This window comes from Simochromis diagramma, unplaced genomic scaffold (assembly GCF_900408965.1).
Source record: "Simochromis diagramma unplaced genomic scaffold, fSimDia1.1 OVJJ01000656.1, whole genome shotgun sequence".
NCBI classification, from domain to species: Eukaryota; Metazoa; Chordata; class Actinopteri; order Cichliformes; family Cichlidae; genus Simochromis; species Simochromis diagramma.
Genome location: NW_024387038.1, coordinates 2,988,796 through 3,012,398, shown reverse-complemented (window position 1 = coordinate 3,012,398; position 23,603 = coordinate 2,988,796). Strand labels below are relative to the sequence as shown.

The following is a 23,603-nucleotide window of genomic DNA, read 5'->3' as shown; positions in this document are numbered from 1 at the left end:
TCCAGTGCATGCTGCAGACACACAACACATCGGTGAGGCACCCATTGGTGGAGCTTCAACCTGTGAACAAAAAGAACAGGTTGTAAAGACCAAAGGAAGAGATGAAGATGAGGCAGCAGACATGGACCATAACCTTGTGGACATACAGAGAAATGATCAGGAGATGATAATGAATGATGTAGAGAATAAAGATAAAAGTAAACAGGAAAAGGAGAAAGAAAAGACAGGAAACAGGAAAAACAAAGACATAAAACATGTAGACAATGAAGGCAGTGGCCAAACTACAAAGAAAAGAAAAACTGATAATCAGGAGTCTGATGAGCACAAGAATGATGTTCAGCATCAGCATGAAGCAAATTTAAAACCCAGAAAATGCAGTGATCACCAGGATAACCAACACAGTCTGAAAGTGGAACAAAATGAAAAAATGAGAAAGTACAAACTAATAGATAAGGACATGAAGATGATGGTAGACAGTGAAAGCATAGATGAAGCTAATAGAAGTAAAACAGCAGCTAAGAATAGCAGGTCTGTAATGCATAAAGACTCTAATATGTTTCAAAGCAATGGAAAGTTGGATGAAGGTAAGCAGAACATGTCAGAGTATGATGAATCACAAAAGAAAAATGATAAACATGGTGAGACAGATGGTGAAGCTGCACAAAGAAGAGATAAAACAAAAAGAGACTTTTGTGAGAGTGGAAAAAACAAGTATAGCTATCTATTAGCTGATGACAGTCAAAGCAAAGAACAACACAATCAGGGGCAAAAAGTGGGAGATGAAGGGGTGGAAAGACAGACCATAGAAAATCAGCACAAACTAAGGGTTAATCAGTCACACAGCAGACCTACAAGTGTTGGTGAAGACATGGGAGGTATAGGTTCAGAGAAGGAAGATCAGAGAATTAACATTCACAGAAGCAAAAACACACAGACACAAAAAACGGCAGAGGATGTAAATGACATGCTCTGTAAGTTTAAAAAATTAAATCTAAATGAGCCACCATGCTTTGGAAAACAATTTAAAAACAACAGCGAGGCTAATGAACATAAACAAAAACATGAAGGGCATGAAGAGGCATTCATATATAGTAATATTTCAGAAACAAAACAAGAGCAGCAGAAAGAGATAATAAAATATGGACTATCAAGACCAAATGATTCACAAATCTACGCCTATTACAAAACAACATTAGCCCGATATGATCATGGAATTAGCACTTCTAAGCAAAAGGGCCAGAGGTCGCCACAAGTTGAATTTCATTCTGTAGAGGTTATTGGCCATGAAGAGTTAATAAAAATGGAACTAAAGAGAGATTGTCAACAAATTCCAGGAGATGTAGATCAACAAGAGACTGGAGATCACACAGGAAAACAAAAACATGATGAGGAAGTTGAAAGAGAGCAAACAAAAGAAATACCAAAACCATACTGTGGGGAGAGTGGAAAAGATGAGTACAGTGTGCCACTAGATAATGTTGCTCAGAGCAGAACACAGGAGGACTCTGAAATTATACAAAGCTGTGGGTTAAGAAGCTTTTGTTGGAGACAAAATAGCAGTAATAGTAGTAAATGATGAAGGATATGACTCAAAGAAAGGTGAACTTTACACTTTTCAGAATTTAAGTGTGAGTATTACATCTAGTAATGAAAATGATAGTGGAAAAATAGAAAACAGTAACAAGAAAAATGTGGCAAAAGAGATTTATACAGGAATACAGCATGAGAGTGAGAAACAAGATGTGGTGTAAATAAGAGTGATCAGAGCTCAGAGCCTGAAATAGTATAACACAACATGAAATGTTATTTTACCAGAAGTTTCTACTGTATTTAGTTTTAAAGTGATTTTCAGATTTTTAATGTATTAATCAGAGATCAGCTGGAATCATGTGAAATGCTGTAAAATTGGTTCCTTTTGTATTGTTGTTCTGTATTTCTTTTTTTTTTTTTGGTGTATTTTATGTTGGTATTGGTAATGAAGTTTACTTTATTCATTTTGGTTAACTTTGCTCCATTGTTATCATGTAACATGTATTATTTCCTGATCAAGGGCCTGAAGAGCTTCAGTTTAAATGAACCGATTACAAAAAATTGTTATTCATAAAGTTTTTGAAATTTTATATTTGTTTTTTTTTTCTTTATGTTTACTGATTTCTAATTCAACTTATTCAAAATAGTGTAGAAATGTTTTTTCTATGAATCTGTATTAGGAGGATAATTTCACATGGAGATTCTACATATTAGTATGTTTTTAGTTTTACTGTTTGTACTGTAGAAGTCTGAAGACATATTTGTTTGGTCACAGTGTTAGGACTTATGACGTTCACCTGTAACCACTCAGTATTTAATACACATTAAAAAAACTAAAAAAAAAACTAGTTTTGGGGAAAAATTACTTAGGTTAGAGAAGATTGTTTTTATAATATGACTCAGGTTGAGAAACCTGTCAAACACTGGATCACAGTAAACTGTGTGAAAATGTCTCCACTTCAAGCTCTACCCATGTAATTTCTTTGAATCTATGCTGCAAATACTATATTTTAACTATAAATAAATAGTCGTTTTAATTGTTCTCTGAGTGATATTTTACCATTTCACTGTTTCAACACTCTTTGTCCCTGTTTTACAAGATCCAGTTCTGTGCATCTGTCAGTCCACAACAGTGCAAGCACTGTAACAGGACGTATCAGGTGACACAAACAAACAACTTAACTTAATACTCTCTATTCATTATTGACCAACCACAGGACTATCAGGCCACAACAATTGGCCTGATAGTAAAAGTGCTCCCTTTATACATTGTGAGCACAAAGCCACTTCACCCTCCTGACTCACCTGATGGATTTCCAGAATTGCCTTAAGGCAAACCAAAAGTCTTACTTCACAGCTTCACTGAACTCCTCCAAGTTTTTTGTTTCAGAAACTTCCAGAGCCACGTTGTGCTTGGCCTGCAGGTACCTTTTGAGTCCCACAGGCCAACCGTGCTTGTCAGGACTCCTTCAGCTTCAGGACTCCCTTCACCTATTGTGTCTGCCCTTTGGTTCAGGCATTGCTACCATGGATGCAGTGAAGCTTAGTTTAGCAACCTCAGCAATAGAGGTGGAGAATATGGTTTGAAATCAGTGTTCTCAGCCTTCAGAATGATATCAAAGTTCTGCCACAGGTGGGAATTGACAATCTGACAGACAAGGGCCTCTACCAGATGCTTCTAGCACACCCTCACTATGCATTTAGGTAAGACTTCCACCTGCCACCTGATCCAATTCACTAAGAGATTGTGATGAGCTGACAGGTTACCTCCAGTTATCAATTAAATGTCTAAGACATGTGGGCACAGTTGGACAACACAATTATCACACATTGACACAATAATCTGTATTTTGTAATTTTGTTCTTATGGCAAGACAAAATGCTTGATACTGTCATGTTACAAGATATATTTGTCTGTACAGAATGTTCTGATTGTATTCTATAACCATGGCAGCTAGACAACTTGTTTCTATAAATTATATTATGCTTGTTGGTATTCTTTGTCAACTACAATGCAGACTGCTGCTGTACTCTGTATTGCTGTTTCACAAATTTCACAAATTGTTCTTTGCAAAGAAAAATTAAAAAAGAAGGTTGATTGTTTTAGGATCGTTCGACAAGTCAGAAACAAATCATATGGGGAGAAAGCCTTAAGGGGAGATCTTCCCTTTAAAAGATAATGCAAGCATGCAATATATATGTCTTTTCCCATTAAAGTTGAAAAAAGACTAAAGAGAACAGGTGTTTATAATGTGACTATATTCCCTCCATTGAACTGAAACTATTCACTGAGTCATGTATAAAGAGTTTAATGCTGCTTTATAATGCACAGTTTTGTAGTAATATCCTCAGCCATTCCAAAAATCCTGTCAGCTGATATCTTGTCGTGAATACTTTTAAAGAATATGCTGCACCAGGAAACTAGTCTTTAAACATATAAATACCTTTGCCTTCAACTACCTTAGGAGTCAGGCTGAAAATACCAAAATCAACCAGTGATTTTATTAAGACACTGCTGAGTCTTTATCCAGGTTGAATGACCTCACTTGATTTCTGTAGACAGACGGATGTGGTCTTTCTTCATTTAACAACTTTCTATATACTGATGGCACTTCTACTGTTGAATGTATCGGGTCAAAGAAATATGCTAAACCTTATATGTTACATTAATTAGTGTCCAGCCTGTACCATATGATTGTTTTTATTGTTTTCAGAGAAAAGTTCAGAATAAATTTAGCTTGTTTAAACTACTTCTGTGATTATCATTTTTTCCCATAAACTTTATGTGGTTAGACTTGTCATATTTCTATAAAAATATAGAAAATTCAAAAGGGGTTCAATGCTTTCTCTCGCCCACTGTAAAAGAATTCAGAAAAGTCTTAGCATGCTCCTTAAGTCTTTGTAAAAAACTTAACGTAACTGACGAAACTGGCTAATCAGGCAAAGGTAAAAAGAAGAAACCAGTTTTTAATTACTGTGAGAAAAACTAGGAGATGACTAACTAGCATAGTTCTTGTGCACTGCAGCCAGAGGGCATGATTACTGGGAAGTCTGCCAGTGACAGAAGGAGACAGGAGAAGGAGAGAGAGAGAACTGGAGGTAAAAGGAGGGATGGAGCCCATGTTTTGGACAGTATCATTTTTACAAGACAGATAATTGTGCCTGTTTAGAGGTACAAAAAAGAGAACAACTGTTCATATCAATATGTATTTATCTGATACAGCAACTATCTCTTTATAAACTCTTCAGACTGAAGAAGTCACTTGGATAAGTGACGATACATTTCTTTGACTGAAAATGCTACATCCAGATGAAGAAAATCTACTTTTGGGGATTTCCTTACCTGGATGATTAGGCATTGTTCAAATTCCCTGCTCCGACTTGGCGTCAGGATGTCTAGAGGCAAGAATCAAGTGCACCCAAAGAAAATAAGCGCATCAGTGGTCATGTGGTCAGAACGCAGAGTGGGAATGACTAAAGGAGCTGCTGCAGAGCATCGCAGCTGTAACGCAGTTTCATGTGGTTAGGTTGTGCGTTAATGAACCTAAAACCATGATCATAGTCACACATATTGGATACTTGGATTAAGCCTGGCAAGCGCTCTGATGTAAACAATTTTTCTGTGACAGACCAGGCCAGTGCCATCCTGCATCCTGTTTGTCATCAACGTATGTGGTAAATTTACGACCCTCCGCCCACAGCAATGTTCGACGCATCGATGGTCAACACATGCAGTAGGGGAGGCTGCAGCAGGAGTGCCACTCTGGGGAGGAAATGGTTGTAAAAATGAACCTTTCCTCAAACTTCTGCAGTACTTTAACAGATGCCGCGCGCAAAAAGTCTGAAATGGCCCGCAAATTGTCTGGCAATTGAACCGCATCCTTAGTGGAAATATGATTTCGGGCGATGTGGCATTTCTTGGCATTTATGACAAGTCCAGCATTCGTGATACGTCGAAACACATCAGCAAGATGTTTCAGATGATCTTCCCATGTACCACTGTAAACAACAATGTCATCAATGTAGGCCGCTGCATATTGTTCTGCACCCTTCAACACTCAATCCACCAACCTTTGGAATGTAGCTGGTGCTCCATGCAAACCAAAGGGCATCACTGTGAATCTAAACAGTCCACTTGGCACTCTGAATGTTGTTAAGTCCTTAAATGAGTCTGTCAAGGGAACCTGCCAATAACCTTTACAGAGGTCAAGGGTAGTCAGAAATTTAGCATTTCCCAAACGATCAATTAGTTCATCAACCCTCGGCATTGGATAAGGATCAAAAGCAGACACAGAATTTAACTTAGAAAAGTTTACACAAAATCAAAGCTTAGGATCATCTTTCTTTGGTACAAGCACAACAGGGCTACACCACTCACTGTGCGATGGCTCAATGATTCCTGCAGCCAGCATCTCCTCCAGCTCACTTTTCAACTCAGGCAATAGCTTAGTTGGGATACGGCAAGTGGTATCTCTAATTGGCCTTTGGTCTGGAGAATGCAAAGTGATTTTGTGTTCAATGAGGTGTGTACAACCTGGCTTTAGACTGAAGAGTTTCTTGGTCATAAGGGATTGCACCTCCTGACATCTTTCCAAAGGCAGATGGTTTAAGTCTGGAAACACAGTTTTGACAGCTGAAGAAGGGAAGTACTGCTCCTGAGGATCTTCCTCATCCACAACTGTACATGGCCACATAGATGTTGAGTCCTGTGGCTGGTCAGTCCACTCTTTCAAAAGATTGACGTGGAACACTTGATTCTTTCGACGAGCTGGCAAATGAAGCTCATATGTGACTGGGCCTGTCTTCTTTGTGATTTCATATGGCCCCTGCCACTTTGCAAGAAGACTGCTCTCAGAAGTTGGCAACAGTTGAAGAACTTTCTGTCCCTCACGGAAGACTCTTCTTCTTGACACTTTGTCATATCTTTGTTTTTGCCACTGTTGCGCATGGGCCAGATTGTTATTAGCAAGTTCTTGGAAATGTTCTAGCTTGTCTCTCATTTTGAGGACATGTGAGAGTTCACTAAACCTCTGCTCTGACATCGAACCCTCCCAAGCTTCTTTCAGAACATCCATTGGACCTCTGACAGGGTGCCCATAAAGTAGCTGGAATGGTGAAAACCCAGTAGAACTTTGTGGAACCTCTCGGTAGGCAAATAACAAAAATGGGAGCCATTGGTCCCAATCTGACCCTGTTTCATTCACAAATTTCCTGAGCATTGATTTTAAGGTCTTGTTAAATCGCTCCACAAGGCCATCGGTCTGTTGGTGATAGGGACTGGTCTTGACACCCTGGATCCCTAACCCTGACTACTGTAATTCATTATTATCAGGATGTCCAAAAAACTCACTGAAAAGCCTTCAGCTAATCCAAAATGCTGCAGCAAGAGTACTGACAGGGACTAGAAAGAGAGAGCATATTTCTCCTGTTTTGGCTTCCCTTCATTGGCTTTCTGTTAAGTCCAGAATTGAATTCAAAATCCTGCTCCTCACATACAAGGTCTTAAATAATCAGGCCCCATCTTATCTTAATGACCTTGTAGTACCATATCACCCGCATAAGAGCACTTTGCTCTCGCTCTGCAGGCCTACTTGTTGTTCCTAGAGTATTTAAAAGTAGAACGGGAGGGAGAGCCTTCAGTTTTCAGGCCCCTCTTCTGTGGAACCAGCTTCCAGTTTGGATTTGGGAGACAGACACTATCTCTACTTTTAAGATTAGGCTTAAAACTTTCCTTTTTGCTAAAGCATATAGTTAGGGCTGGACCAGGTGACCCTGAATCCTCCCTTAGTTATGCTGCAATAGACATAGGCTGCCGGGGGATTCCCATGATGCATTGAGTTTCCAGTCACCTTTCTCACTCACTATGTATTAATAGACCTCTCTGCATTGAATCATATCTGTTATTAACCTCTGTCTCTCTTCCACAGCATGTCTTTTATCCTGTCTTCCTTCTCTCACCCCAACCGGTCGCAGCAGATGGCCCTGCCCCTCCCTGAGCCTGGTTCTGCCGGAGGTTTCTTCCTGTTAAAAGGGAGTTTTTCCTTCCCACTGTCGCCAAAGTGCTTACTCATAGGGGGTCATATGATTGTTGGGTTTTTCTCTGTATCTATGAAGCGTCTTGAGGCGACTTTTGTTGTGATTTGGCGCTATATAAATAAAATTGAATTGAATTGAATTGAATTAACAAACTGTATACTTCTTTGAGCATCTTAGAAGTGAAATTGGTCCCCTGATCTGTGATGATTTCTTTTGGGATACCTACTCTGGAAAACAACTGAATCAGGCAGTTAACAATCTGACGAGCCTTTATTTTCTTCAGGGGGAAGGCTTCAGGCTATTTTGTGGCATAGTCACAAACTACAAGTATGTACTTATGACCTGCTTTACTCTGTTCTAGTGGGCCAACAATGTCCATGGCAATGCGTGAAAAGGGTGTATCAATGATGGGCATACTGATAAGCGGAGCTCTATCTGCTTTCCTGCCTGGAGCTGTTAACTAGCACTGTGGGCAAGCTTTACAGTATTGTACCATATCAATGAACTGTTGGGGCCAGTAAAATCTGGGAATCATTCTAGAAAATGTTTTAGATTGTCCCAAATGTCCTGCCCAGGGAATCGAATGACTCATTTTCAAAATGGTAGATCTCAAACTCTGGGGGATCACCAACTGGTCACCAATCTTGCTACGGCGATACAACAAATCTCCCTTAACCACAAACACTTCCTGCCTTCCCTCAACTCTAGTTGACTCTGGAACACATTTAGAAAACAATGGTTTTAGTGTTAGATCCTCTTTCTGAAGCCTAGCAACCTGACTAGCACTGGGGAGAGACTCAGTCTTTAAAGGATCTAAAATGTGTTCAGCTACTTTTGTTCCCTTTACCTTTTCATGTCTTCTCTGTCTCTTGCTCTTTTTTGGTTTAGAATGAGTACTAGACTCGTCCAATGGCGCATCCTCATTTGCAAAAGGTAATTCATCCCAACCCAAAGCATTAACCTGTTGCTCCTTAGCTTTTGACCTTGTGACTGCCAACAAACTTTCAACGGTTTCAGTCTGACAGGAATGCTTGGCTATTAGCTCTGTGAGTACTGGGAGATCATGGCCCAACACCACTTGAGTGGTGGCAGAGTTTGCAGCACTCCCACTGAAAGAGTGTAACACTGGCCTTCTACTTCAATTGCAACTTCAGCAACTGGGTATGATACCTTATCACCATGAATACAGCACACATCCACTGTTGCTCCTGAAAAGATCACATCCCTAGGAAGACTGTCTTGTCTAACCAGAGAGCTACACAGGGTTTGTCTTCAACAAATACCCCAGTTGATGGTTCACGTTACTGGCATTCAATTTCATTTTTGTGATTCTCACTGACTTTAGTTTGTCTAGCAGAACACATGTAATTTTTACTAACAGACATCTTTGTACACTGAGCTTTAAGATGACCTATTTGACCACACAAATGACATGCTTTATTGGTTTTATTTTTTTTCTCAGATCTGGCAGGATCTGAGTTATACCAGTTCTGTCTTGTGTGCTTAACTTTCAAGTCAGTTCCACCACCTAACTTTTTCAATGGCATGTTGGAATTTGACTTAACTAGTGTGAAGTCTTTTGATGGTCGACGAGCTGCTAAGAAAGCTTCTGCTGCTTCCTTGGAAGTCTTTGGGTTACGTTCCTTAACCCACGTCCGAAGATCAGGATTCAGAACCTTGAGAAACTGTTCCATGATGATGGCGTCTCCGATTTGATCCATTGTCTTTGTTTCAGGATTCATCCACTTGATGTACAACTCCTTTAGGCGGACCTGCAGCTCCCTTGGTGTTTCCTCTGCTCCAAAGGTACTAGAGCAAAACCTCATACGATCGGTGTCAACACTTATTTCATACTTCTGCAAGACAGCACACTTTACTTTTGCATAGTCCATAGTGTCATCAATATCCATGGCTACATAAGCGTAACGTGCTTTACCAGCTAGCAGTGGTGCTAGGTGAAGAGCCCACTCATCTCACGGCCACTGGCAAGCATGAGCAATTCTTTCAAAGGTGATTAAATAATGTTCAATGTCCTCACCTTCATTATAAGGTTGCATTTTTGGCCCCTTCCAGCCTGAATGTCTCACCAGTGTTGAAAGCTGTGCCTCACTGCGTTGATGTACCGGCTCCAAGTCAAGCCTATTTGATTCTTGTGTACTGGCAGATGGTTCTGGAGTAGGTGCTCTCAAAGAAGCCGATGTAGATGCTTGTACTTCAAGTTACGGATGCTCTAGATTGCCATGCTGCACCTGCTGTTGAAGCTGGGCAAACTGATGCTGGATTTGCCTCCATCTATCGTCCTGGCGCTTGTGCTCTTGCTCCAGTTTAGAATCGCGTTCAGCCTGCTGTTGCATCAGAGTTTGCAAAAGTTTGGACAATTCAGCCACATTCTCTTGTCCAGCAATACGGCCACTTATTGCCCCTTGTTGGTCGCTGCCATCTTGTAAATCATCTGCTTCACATTCTGGAACAAGCCCCCTCTTTGCTCGGGTAGACATCTTCTCCACTCCTTAATTGGCCTGGAAACCCACTGCTGCTGCCACCAAATGTGGTAGGACTCGACTTAAGCGGTCAAAGAAGTGCAGGAGACTGATGCTGTCCAGTGTAGCAAGTGATTTATTCATCATTTTGTGGCCCAAACAATATTTACAAAGAAACAAATAAGAAACTCAACTCTATAATTAACTCAATTCAAATAAACATAACTGAACTTAAATTAAATTAATGGAAATTAAGGTCAAACTGCACACAGCTACACTGACCTGAACCTTTCTCTCTTGAAACACCTGAGTTCTTCTGCTTAAATAGTCCACTTAATCAAACAATTCCTCCTCTGGACTATTCCATTCAGTAGGTAGGTAAGATGAACATGATTATATTCAAACCTCTACTACTCCTCTTTACTGGCAACATAAACTCTGTGGTGTAATCAATACATATTACAACAATAAATCTAATTCTTCATAAACCCTCTAAAAATCAACTTTATTAAATTATAAGAGTTCTTCCCCTTCTGCACTTGGTCTCTTCCTGTGACCTCAGATGAACCCAGAAGGTATAAAGCAGGAAGTAAAACTACATTTCCTCCTTTTGTTTCTGGAAGACAGGTAGGTAAGGTAAGTTCTAAACAATACAAATTAACAGTTGAAATAAAGAACATGTTAACTTAACAAACTTGTAGGAATTGATTTAAACCAAGATGTTATATGATATAATCTGTAAAAGTGCAAAACATAAACAAACCCGGGATAGTAGATGTTTGCCTATTGCAGATTACATGTGAAATATGGTTGAATCAAAACAAGAATGTTAACTAAGAATATAGACAAATGGTCTTCTCACCCACTTTGTCACATCGATGATTAGTTCATCATGGTAACTGAACAATGGTTTGATTTCTATGGGTACACTACTCACTTGTTTTGGCCACCCATGCTGGATGTAACAAGCAAGTGTCTGTAGAGTAGCATCCTTTGAGGTGTGTTCAGCAAGCTCTTGTCTTGGAGAGCTAAAGTGACATTACCTCGAAGTCGTGTTGGTTGCTCATCCAGCTCTGGTGTGTGAGAGAGTGTGTCTGCAATGTAAGGCGTTTGCCTTTCTTGTATACGAGAGTCAGGTTGAAATTTCGTAATCATAGCATCATGCGTTGTAGCCGTGCCGGAACTGTGTGGAAAGGTTTGTTTTGGGTTGTTACCTAAGGCTGGTGGTCAGTTTCAATTACCACTGGTTTTCCGTAGATGTAGTCATAAAACCTATAACATGCAAACACTACAGCTAGTAAATCCTTCTCTATTTGAGCGTACCTTCTCTCTGTTTGAGTTAAAGTTCATGATGCAGGTTTGTCATCCAGGAGCCATGCAGCTCCTAGACCATGCTGGGAAGCATCACATGTGAGAGTCACTGTTTTGCGCATGTCATAGTATTGAAGTACTCGTGAGCTGGTGATGTATGCTTTAGGTTTGTTGAAAGAATCCTGCTGATGTTGAGTCCAGCTCCACATCACGTCCTTGTGAAACAGCTGATGAAGTGGTGCTGACAGTTCACTTAAGTTCTGGATAAACTTTCCCAGGTAATTGATCATTCCCAGGAGACGTTGGAGAAACGTCTTGTCCTCTGGTGGTGGCATTTCATTGATTGCTGTAATTTTAGTTGGATCTGCTTTTAGTCCTTCATCGGTGAATATGTGTCCCACATAGCTCACTTCTTTGAGTCTGAACTTGCACTTTTTTGGATTCAGTCTGAGTTTTACTTGTCTGCAGTAACAAAGACCAACGCATGAGGCGCTGGTTGTTATTCCTCATGCGAGAAAGGAAAACCAAGGGGTTGTGGTCCATATAAACAACAGTTGGGGCCGGGCTGGAACTGACATACACCTCAAAATGTTGGAGGGCCAAGAGTAACGCTAAAGTTTCCTTCTCGATGGTACTATAATTCATCTGATGTTTATTGAATTTTCTCGAGAAGTAACACACTGGGTGATCAATACCCTGGTCATGCTCCTGCAGAAGTACAGCACCCGCACCATGCGCACTGGCATCCACCTCTAACTTGAACACACGAGTGAAGTCAGGGGCACCTAACACTGGGGCACTGCATAACAGGGCTTTGGCTGAGTCAAAGGCATCCTGACAATCAGAGTTCCACAAAAACAGGCGCGACGGACTTGTCAGCGCCGTCAAGGGAATAACCACGGTGGCGAAATTTTTGCAGAACCCTCGATAGTAGCCACACATTCCCAAAAAACGGCGAAGCTGACGCCGCGTAGTTGGTACAGGGAAATCCAAAACGGCCTGGACTTTGACCATGAGAGGGCGTACCTGCCCCTGTCCCACCTGCTTCCCCAGGTAGGTAACCACAGCTTTGCCAAACTCGCATTTGGCAAGATTTACTGTCAAACAGGCACCCTTCAACCGGGCAAAAACCTCCCGTAGCGTCTCCATGTGCTCTAACCAGGTCAGCGAGTAAACCACAATATCATCTAAGTAGACCTCACATCCATGAACACCCAGTAGCACCGTGTTCATCAGCCTTTGAAACGTGGCGGGAGCATTTCTCAACCCAAACGGCATCACCGTGTATTGCAGGAAATGGTCTGGTGTCACAAAAGCTGAAATTTCCGCCGCCCGTTGCGACAGGGGCACCTGCCAATAACCTTTCAAAAGATCTAGCTTGGTGACAAATTTGGCTGAACCCACCCTATCAACACAGTCATCCATATGGGGGAGCGGAAAAGAGTCTGGTTTAGTGATGGCATTTACTTTGCGATAATCATTACAAAAACGTGGGGTTTGATCAGATTTAGGCACCAAGAGGGTAGGAGAGCTCCATGGACTGAAGCTGGGCACCACAAAACCATTCTCCAACAGGTATTCCACCTCCTTTTTCATGATCGCCCGCTTTCCGGGATTGACCCGATAGGCATGCTGCTTAATGGGCCGGTGGTCGCCAACATCTATATCATGCTCAAGCATAGTGGTTTGAGTCGGCTTGTCACTAAAGAGCACAACGTGACCACAGATCAGATTGTAAATGTCCTGCCTGTGGGGCTCATCCAAATAAAGCAAATGAGCCTCAAGGTCCTCCAAGATCTTAGAATTCTCCAAGCGGGCCCCTGAGCTTGATCCCTGGTGTTCACGCAACCCATCCACCTCGGGTTGGTAGGAGGGTGAACCCACCGTCACAACAGGGGAAACCAAGTTAGTCTGACTCTGGCTCCGGTCCACATATTTCTTGAGCATATTAACATGACAAACCCGGGACTTCTTCCGCCTATCCGGGGTTTTAATCAGGTAATCTGTGTCACTAACTTGGCGCTCGATCTCATAAGGACCACTAAAACGAGCTTGAAGACATGAACCCACAAGGGGTAGGAAAACTAAAACACGCTCACCAGGCAAAAAGGTGCGCTTGAGGGTCTTCCTATCATACCTCTCCTTCATCTTCTCCCGAGCACCGGAAAGCGACCTGCGCGCTAACTCACATGCAGCGTGCAGCCTCTCCCTAAACGAACTTACATAATCAAGCACATTGTGCACGGGCCGCGGCTGGTCTGGCTGCGCGAGCCACCCCTCCTGGAGCAGACGTAGGGGTCCACGCATGGTGTGCCCAAAAACCAACTCCGCCGGGCTAAAACCCAGGGACTCTTGTGTGGTCTCTCGAATGGAAAACAGCAATAACGGCAGGCCCACATCCCATTCGGAATCAGTTTCAAAGCAGTACTTCCGCAACATGGCCTTCAGGGTCTGATGGAATCGCTCCAATGCCCCCTGCGTTTCTGGGTGATAAGCACTAGACACCCGGTGCTTAACCGACAACTCAGTCATCACCTGAGCAAAAACCCCCGACAGGAAATTAGAGCCCTGATCGGTCTGAATGTACTTCGGTAACCCAAATGTAGAAAAGAACTGCACTAGGGCTTTCACCACGGCCTTAGCCCTAAGCGATCGCAGGGGAATAGCTTCTGGAAACCGTGTGGCCGCACACATTATGGTAAGTACATACTGGTAACCCGCCTTAGTTTTCGGTAAAGGCCCTACACAGTCCACAATAACATGCTCGAAGGGCTCCCCTATTGCAGGAATTGGATGTAACGGGGCGGGTGGAATGACCTGATTGGGCTTACCCGACACCTGGCACACATGGCAGGACTGACAATAACACGCCACATCAGACTTAAGCCCCGGCCAAAAAAAATAACGAAGCACTCGGTCATATGTTTTTTTTAATCCCCAGGTGGCCCGACAGATGATGCTCATGGGCCAGACTCAAAACCTGGGGTCGGTACTCCGTCGGCACCACCACCCCTCTCCCTACCCGAAACAGGAGAAAAGAGGGGAATAAAAGAAAACGGCTTCCCACCCCTACAGCTACCAGGCCCAGGTACAACCCTTTCTCAACATTTATATTGCAGCCCCGCGCAGTCACACGCCACGACGGTCCCCAGACACACAGCTCACGGGAAACCAGGAAGTCTTCTCGCCGGCCCAGTCCAACCCCTTTTGTAGCTGGCCTCGTTCCTTCCTCCACCAATGGGCGGCCTCCACCTGGAAACTTGCATAACGAGCGTCACTGAATACAAATACAAACAATAACAACACCGTACTGCAACAAATGACCCGGGTCATAACAGGCCTGCTCCAAGACTTTTTGTCATACTCCTCTATTCCTTTTCCTCTCACTAGGATGTCATCCATAATCACTGTGCATGGATATTGTGTGAATCTGTTCCATCACTCTCTGGAAGACTTCAGAAGCGGTGTTGATACCAAAGGGCATCCTCAAGAATTTGAATCTGCCAAAAGGTGTTGCAAATGTGGTGTGAAGAAATCAGGCAGGATCTAGTTTGATTTGCCAGAAGAAGCTCTTCGCATCCAGAACTGAAAAGATGGTTGCTCCAGACATCTGAGCAGCTACTTCCTCCAGAGTTCGGATGGGATGGTAAGGTCGCATTAGTGCCTTGTTCAGATCCCTTGCAGATACGAACTTCCTTGGTATCTTTTTTTGTGTTGTGACCATGTTGGATACCCAAGATCTGTGGGCTCCTCCACCGGTTCAATTACTCCCAAGACCTGCATTCTTTGAAGTTCCTATTTAACACATTTCTGCATGGGAACAGGAACGTGCCTTGAAGGGTTGACAACAGGTGACATGTTTGGAGTGAGTTTCATTGAGCAGATTACAGGTAAGTCACCAATTTCATCTTTAAACAGGTCTGCGTGTTCGTGAAACGCTTTCTGTGCTAATGTCTCATTTTGATCAGTGTCAACATGGTAGATTTACTTGCTGAAACTAACCAGTTTCATTCGTACTCTGTCCTTTAATCTGAGAATGGATTGCACATCGTGTTTTACAACTTGAAATTGCAGGTCATATAACTGTCCAGCTAGCTTGCACTTGAGAGTAACCGTGCCTCTGGACTTGATCTTCATGCCTCTGAAAGCAACAAGATTTACCTGTTTTTGTGACTTGTGTAGGGTTTCATTTTTGCAGACGTCTCCGTAAGTGTCCAATGAGATTACGTTGCACTGTCTACTTTTAGTTTGAGGGTCTTGTCAAAAACTTTGACTGTGCAGTATCCTTTTTTTGTGATTGTTCTCACCCTCCATTGTTAGGTGCTCAATGCAAAATATCTCATCGCTGTCTGAATCAGTATCCTCTGAAATCTGGTTCACTGGTTTGCCTCTTTGATGTGGTTTTGCTGCTCTGGATTGTTTTTTGTAATGATTGTATTTTTTGCAGATGTGACATTGTTGTCCAAAAGCAGGACATTGCTCCCATTTGGCTGGATGTGAACCTCCACAGTTTCTGCAATTTTGAATGTTTATTAGGGTTTTATTTGTTTTCCTCTTGAACTTGCCATGTTTAAACTGTACAACATCCACATTAGGAGATGTAATATGTTTTGGTGTAGAGAGGGCTCTGCTATGTTGATCTGTGAGCTTGCTTATTTGGCGTATACGTGCCAATTTGGCAAGTGTGAGTTCTGTCTCTTTAAGCAGGGAACGTCTCTTTAAGCAGGGAACTGGTTATCCAACACACTGATCTGTCTCTGATTAGCTCGTCTTGTAATGCACCAAAGCTGCCATGTTCTTTAATGTGCTCATATATGCTTCAATGGTTTCACATGGTTTCCGTTGTCTTTGGTTAAAGTTATGCCTCTCCATTATGACATTGGTCTCTGGGTTGACCAATATATCTGGGTTAGACATGTGGGGTTTTCCCTCGACTCCACGGGGACTTCTGCTACGCCTTCAGTTGATATGACTGCGGGGGCATACGTGAATGATCGCTCTCTTTCAATGGCATCTGGTCCCGCCAGGTTGAGGAGGACTTAGTTTTAGCATTTTTGTCACTGTGGGCAGCGGCAATAAAGATATCATATTGTGAATATCCCACTTCTGACATCATGTAGGTTTGCTTATAATAACCAGTCCACTGTAATTGTATGCCAGCCGTTTTATTAGCAGCCAAGATGAACGTTCGTACATAGGTAACATGAAGCACTGTCATAACAACATACAGAACCACTGCAAGGTTTTAATAGTTTTGCAATTTTCATTAGTTTTTATTTTTATTTAGTTTTGACTTCAGATTTTCAATTCTATATCAGTTTTAATTAGTTTTTACCATTTGTTTGGCAGTTTAGTTTAGTTTTTATTTTTTTTTTGAAAATCCTTCATTTCAGTTTAGTTTTTATTAGTTATAGTTATAGTTTTAGTCTTGTTTGTAATATGAGCTACATACCAGGAACAAGACTGTTAAAAAAATGGAAATAATTAAATGTAACAAAATCCCAGTTTCATCATATCAGTCATTCTCTTCTGCTTATCCTTGGGTATGTTGCTATTCCAGCTACCATACCCTGCACCCTGGACAGGTCACCAGTCTGTCGCAGGGCTAACACATAGAGACAGACAACCCACATTCCCACCTATGGGGAACCTATGGGTTGTTTTTAAAAAAAAAAATTTAATTTAGGGCAGATAAACAAACATTGATACCAGACAACTATAAAATATATATGGCTTTGTAATTAAGAAAAATTTAGTAGACACAATTACCACAGCATCTGCAAAGCAGGTAGTGTAGATAAACAGAGCTTAACCAACTCTAAAGTAACTTGGATGAAATTTAATTTAAACATTAGGAAGCCCAACATTCAATGCAGGTGTTACAGCTGTGATAAAACAATGCAACTGACTAGCAATACAATAACACAACACAACGCAAAAGCCAAGCCATCATGAGTAACTTTTAAGTGTTTAGTTATACATTAGTAAAACATTTTTTAAAAAAAGCAAAAAACCAACAAACACTGAACTGAACTGAACTGCAAGTGTGCATGTGCGGATGGATGGAAAAGGAGAGGTACATCAGGGTACATCAGTCAAGTAACAATATGTTGTTGATCTTTAGGAAAACTTGCTGCTCCAGAGATGTGGCACTAACAAGATCTAAAGCTACAGGGGCAAGTTTTGGATAGACAGACAGACAGTAAGATAGACAGTCTTACTTGCTTTCCAGAAATGCAGCGGTGTCTCATTAAACACACCCTGTTTGACCTCAGTGATGTACTTCTCCATCTCAGTTAACAGACCATCTTGATTTACACATGACAAGTTGAGCTCTATACGAGACGCAAGGAAGCGGTATTTCTGAAGGACATGAGGAGGGACCCCTGTTACAGTTTCAGTGGGCTCTGCAGTGTTAACATCATCCTGAAAAGTAGTGTCTGAGTTATACTGAGCTGGCAGGTTCTGCACAAAGGACTTTGCTGCTTTCATCAGTGATGCTGTATCTGGTGACTGAAGAATCTGTGAAACATTTGGATCCAGCAGGCAGGTTCCTGCTGGTGTAGCATCAAACTGTGTGGAATCAGGATTAAGAATACCAACAAACCGTTCTCTTAAAGATTTCAGAAGCACTTGAGCTAAAGAATTCGGTACAAGTTAAGCAAAGATTCCTAAAAGGACTCGTCAGCAGATGTGCCTCAAGGTTGAGCAGACATGACACTACTTGTGAGAGTGACTGGCTGTCACTCTGAAGCTGGGTCTGTATGAATGGCAAAAGGTTCAAACAGCTTGACAAAGTTCTCCATTTTGGTCCAATCACTTATGAGAACACTGTAAACCCGAACAAGTTGACTGAACTTAAAACTTTTGTGGAAACTGATTACCTCAAAAGATTTAAGTACAAAAACTCATATCTTCTAAGTATGGGGTACTCAAAATTTGTATTTATTGTTAACCTAAAAATTTAAAATTATATTTTATATTTTATTAATTGAACTTTACTCAAAGACTGTATACTTTAATTTCAATATTTTTGTGTTTCTTATAGTTTATTATTTTGATGCAACACAATGCAATTATATTACAACCTAAACTCAAATTATCTGATTATTAATTAAAAGATATTTATGTTTCAATGTTTGAGTGTAGACTACTAAAAAAAAAAAAAGTACGGAAATTCAGTTACTTTACATTTTGTTTATTTAACATTTTTTCATGAAAATTTAAAAAGATCACAAATGTTTTTATAAAACAACTAACATGGACATCGGCACCATAAAGTGAGCATTATAAATTCTGTGTAGAACATTTATCTTTTTATAAAATCACAAAGGACGACATCAGTCCTAATTGGATCTTTCTCAAAATACACAAAAATGCAAAACAAAAAGTCAAATACTAATCACTTTTTTTTAAATAGAAATGAAAAACAATTTTTTAAAATGGGTACAAAGACGATCAGCTTCCAAATAACCAGATAAGGCAGTCAAGTATAGGAAAATTAGGTAAACTGATGGAGTTAAATCCACCCAAAGCCTGTAGTAAACTTAAAGTGCTTAAAGTGCTTCAAACAAAGTGCTCAGTAACAGAGTGCGTGTCCTAACAAACATTGCCTTATATTCCTTAAGAGCATGTAGGCAGGGGTTTCAGGGGTTTGCCGTCATCAAGCCCCATGAAGATATTTTGGACAAAGGCAAATGTGTGAACCAGCTTCCTGGGGTAGTCTAAATGCAGAGCATAGATCAAACCAAACAATAAAGCAAATGCATTTGCAAATCTGGGAATATCACGCATCACCTAATCGCCTTTCACCACAACAGCCATGCTTGAGGAAGTAAAATGGACTGGACTGGGAAGCGCTGTCGGTAACCACAGTGAGAAGGGCAACTGGAGTGTCAATGAGGGTCGACTCATCCAATGCATCCACCTGGAATAGACACAGTATCAATGGTAAATGGCCTGTATTTGTATAGCGCTTTACACATTCAGTCATCCACACACTGGTGATGGCAGCTACATTGTAGCCACAGCCACCCTGGGGCGAACTGACAGAGGCGAGGCTGCCGGACACTGGCACCAGCGGGCCCTCTGACCACCACCAGTAGGCAACGGGTGAAGTGTCTTGCCCAAGGACACAACGACCGAGACTGTTGGAGCCAGGGCTCGAACCGGCAACCTTCTGATTACAAGATGAACTGCCAACTCTTGAGCCACGATCGCTCCAATTAAATAAGTAAGGTTGGTTTGAGAGAATGTGACAAGCATGACCTGTAATCTAGCAAAACATTCAGCAGTGTAGTGGGTTACTTTGTAACGAGTTAGGGTACTCTACTTTTTTTGAAAAATGTACATTAACGTGTTAGCTTCTTGCATTACATAATTTGTATTTTTGTTATTTTTCTAAAAAAAAAAAGTAATTTTTTATTTCATGACTTTATCTCAAAAAGAAACTAAATCTTGACTTCAGCCTGGTTTTTGGGCCACCTGCAGCATAGCCATAGTGCTGTGATACGCCTGTGCCCTGCTCCTGACCTGTGTGTGTGTGTGTGTGAGGGTTTTCTAAAGAGAGGGTATTTTGTTTGTACAAATTGTATTTAAAAAAATCCATAGCATTTTATCTTACTGGCAGAATTTAAGTAATGCAAAAATACACCTACATTACATGTCTAAAAGAATTCTGGGTCCTCCTCCCGCAGGTATACAGGAAGGGCACGAAGTACTGCAGTGCGTTTCACGTTGATATCAGGCGCCTCCTAAAAAGGGAAAAGAAAAGTTCATTTAACGCAAAGTTTTCAGGTGTCATTCTTTGGGGAGAATACATGTTTATGAAACTGCATGACATCAGACTCTACTAAATTTTGGAGACTTTTCTTTTAAGATACAACCTTTCTGTCTCTTGTGACAGAGAGTCTGTTTCTTAATCATTTGACAAAAACCCTACACAGTATTTTAAAATAGTGTTCTCCAGATCAGAGCTGTAATCTATATAGAACATGGGGTTCAAAGCAAGGAAAAATTGTGTGTTTATCAGTGAAACTTTTAATTTGTGTTAATTTTATCATTATCAATATATGAAATCTTCACCTTAAGGGACTTAATGAATGGTTTCTTCTAAAAATTAGAAATGATTGAGTCATTTCACATCATATGAAAATATTAATTTTTAATACAAATTTGGCCCTACAAAAATGGAAACTCAGTAACAAAGATAATGGAGATTCTCTAAACACGAGCGAATATCACAGTAAAATTGTTGATTGTGATTTACACATTGGATGTATCCTCAGTGATTTGGTACAATTATACAACATTTTATAAGAACTGAACAACTGATGAAACAACTTACTTATGTGACCACATATGAAGTGTTATAACTTACCACAAAAGGTGAACTGTGCCACTGACCCTTGGTAGATCTGCACATGATAAAAAAAAAAAAAGCATTATAAATACTAACACAGCTATTAATAATTAGGGGTACATTTAAGATGTTAATGTCACAAAATAAAATAGACTGGTAGAAAGAAGTACAAGGAAATGGTAATGGGGGGAGCCATGAAAATAGATCTTTTCAACATGATTCAGTGTGACAAAGCCAGGGCATGATTTTAAAAAAAAAACAGGTTGTCACGGTCCTGGGTCAGTGACCCAGTGTTTTGAGTTTCTTGTGCCTCTGAGTTTTTTGTATTATGTTCTTAGTTCTCTTTGTTGTCCCAGCTTGTTCTTTAGTGTAGTGTCTTAGTTTGGTGTTCTTGTATTCTGTTTAGTTCTGAGTATTTGGTAGCTGCCCTCTGTGTTTCTTAGTTGCTCTGTCTCCCCTAGTCTAGTTTGCATCTGTGCTAATTCCTGTTTTACTTTGAAGGTCTGTGTCTCATGTGAGTGTATCCTACTTTGCTCCCTTGTCTCGTCAGTTCTGATTTCTCCCAGCTGTGCTCTCCTTCTGTGTCTCATTCCCCTCGTTACTTCCCATTGTATTTAAACCCTGTGTTTCTCTGAGTCAGTGCTGTGTCGTCCCTCAAGCTGTGTGTTTCCTCGTGTGCCTCGCTGCAAGCTGTGAGTTTATATTTTCCCAGTTTAGTTTTGTATGCTCGTTTTCTGTGACCAGCAATTAAAGCTGTGATTTTGAGTTCATCCCCTGAGTCTGAGTCCTGCATTTTGGGTCCAACCCCTGCCTGCCGCACAGCGATTCATGACACAGGTCTTTTAACCTAAAAATGTTTTAATGGCCATGAAGAAAGGACTCTTCAATAGATCTTTCAACTTGCCTGTGTTTACTGTCTCCACCTGAAATTAATTGCAGTCTGAATTTTTTTTTTTTTCTTCTGTCTTTTTGTCTTTGGTCTTCAGCCTTGGAAGGAAAAAAAAATATTAAACCTTATCAGCGCACTAAATATACAACACCTTGCTATATTTCAATTGTTTTAGATAGAAGTTGCCACTGCTAGCTAAGTCACTTTTGAATGATGCTAATGAGAAGAAAAGAAAAAAAAAACCCTGCCAAACAATGAGGCTGCTGTTGTAAAAACGCCAACTTTCTTGCGTTGGCAAGGGGTCGTTAAAATATCACTAAGACCCTTTCTTTATGTGTGATTCTTAGTAAAACTGTGTTTTAATCGGTTAAAACTGACGACATAATCTATGTTTGAAAAAGAGCGCGAACAACAGCGAACAACTATTCACCACCTGGGTCTGTGCTTTTTAACACAACAGCGCATTCGAAAACAAGTTATTGGCTGCAACATATTAATATACTTGCTTTTTTTATGGAAAAAATAAACATAACGAAGGTTCCGTTTTACTTACAAGTTTCTCCAAATGTGTTCTCCAGTCGCTCGAGAAGGGCAGCCATATTGAACAGAATTTTCTGTCAACGTCGTTCAGGTTAGAGAGAAGACGTCATGACGTACACGTGCGGAGCTCGGAAAAAAACATTTACTCAAAAATCATAATTAAGAAAGCAGTATTTACTCTTAGCTTCTAAGCCATGTACAATTATAACTGTTTTGAATCGTTAAACGAACAGAAGTTTTAAGTTGTTTCAACTTTGTGAGGAATTTTAATTGTTATATCCACAAACTTTATAAGTCAGGTAGACTGTTGGGGTTTACAGTGAAGTGTATCCATCTCCAGCTGCTCAAGCAGTTGGTTTAGTTCAGCTCTGGTTTCTAGCAGTTGTTTCATCATGTCAAAAGTACTGTTCCAACGAGTGGTACAATCCCAGATCAGAGTTTTGCCACACCTTTTGATCATTTCTTTATTTGCCACTGATGATTTTCTTGCAGCATCTACCAGTTTTCTTGCAGCTCAAGGTCTTAAAAAACACAAAGCAGACAATTGTAAAATGTGTAAACATTACAAACATAGAATCAATAGTCTAAAAATTTTGTTATATTTCCACTTGATGTCATGATCCTGGGTCTTTTGACCCAGAGTTTTGAGTTTTAGTTTATGTTTAAGCCCTTCAGGTTTTCTAAGATCATTTTTTTTATCATGCCTAGGTTGTTATAGTTCTTTGTTATTAGATTCCCCTTGTCTTCCACCCATGTTAAGTCTCCCTTGCCCTTCATGTGTTTCATGTCTGTGTCTTACGTTGTCTAGTTCAGGTTGTCATGTCTGCGTCTCATGTTTCCTGTTTTATTTTGAAGAGGTCTGGTGTTCTTGTGTTCATCGTGTTTAGTTTTACTCTTCCACTGTGACGTTGTTATGTTCATGTGTGTCAGCTGTCCCCCATGTGCTCCCACTTCTCTCATTAGCCTCCTGTGTGTATTTAGTCTGTGCGTTCTCATTCAGTCTTTGTCGGATCGTCTGTGTTGTTCCCATGCCAAGTCCTGCGTTCAGGTTGTCATATATATATATGCTCATCATCATTGCCATCTTTAGAGTTTTGTTTGTTTTTCTGTTCGCCAGGGTTTTTCATAGTTCGTGCTTCCTCTCTAGTTTACCCAGTTTAGGTTATTGCTTAGTTTGCATTATTTTTGCCTTTTTATTTTGTACTGTTCTGTCTGCCTTAATAAACAGCTCATCATCAGTTAAGTTTGAGTTTTAGAATGTCTGCACCTGGGTCCACTGATTTGATTTAATAAAAAAACTATTTCGTAAACTATGGACATTAACTCTGTGCTGCAGGTCTCTTAAGTAAGCAGACCTGTTTCAATACATTTTATTTCTTAATAGTGTTATCCCCATAGCTATGAGTAGGATCACAGCAGAAGCACTGATTAAAGCTTTTACTGGGGATTGTGAGTC

At 40.7% G+C, this 23,603-nt stretch overlaps 1 protein-coding gene and 1 long non-coding RNA gene across 8 annotated transcripts in view; one reads left to right on the top strand and one right to left on the bottom strand.

The window, feature by feature from the left end:
- LOC120741012 (ubiquitin carboxyl-terminal hydrolase 21-like) overlaps window positions 1-2,567 on the top strand; it is a 52,663-nt gene extending 50,096 nt beyond the window's left edge. For all 6 annotated transcript variants that reach the window (XM_040043604.1, XM_040043603.1, XM_040043601.1 and 3 more), the window contains one exon: window positions 6-2,567. In XM_040043604.1, coding sequence (XP_039899538.1) covers window positions 6-1,576 — 1,571 coding nt within the window. In that variant the 3' untranslated portion in view covers window positions 1,577-2,567. The remainder of the gene's footprint in view (window positions 1-5) is intronic.
- Window positions 2,568-18,624: 16,057 nt separating this feature from the next.
- Window positions 18,625-22,310, bottom strand: LOC120741025. Of its 2 annotated transcripts, XR_005697538.1 has the most exons (4): window positions 22,161-22,310; window positions 20,737-20,773; window positions 20,015-20,110; window positions 18,625-19,284 (listed from the first exon to the last, which is right to left on the bottom strand). It is a non-coding gene; the product is annotated as an uncharacterized LOC120741025 (long non-coding RNA). The 2 variants fall into 2 exon arrangements; XR_005697537.1 differs by lacking the exon at window positions 22,161-22,310 and having other exon boundaries at window positions 20,737-21,246.
- Window positions 22,311-23,603: the final 1,293 nt, after the last annotated feature.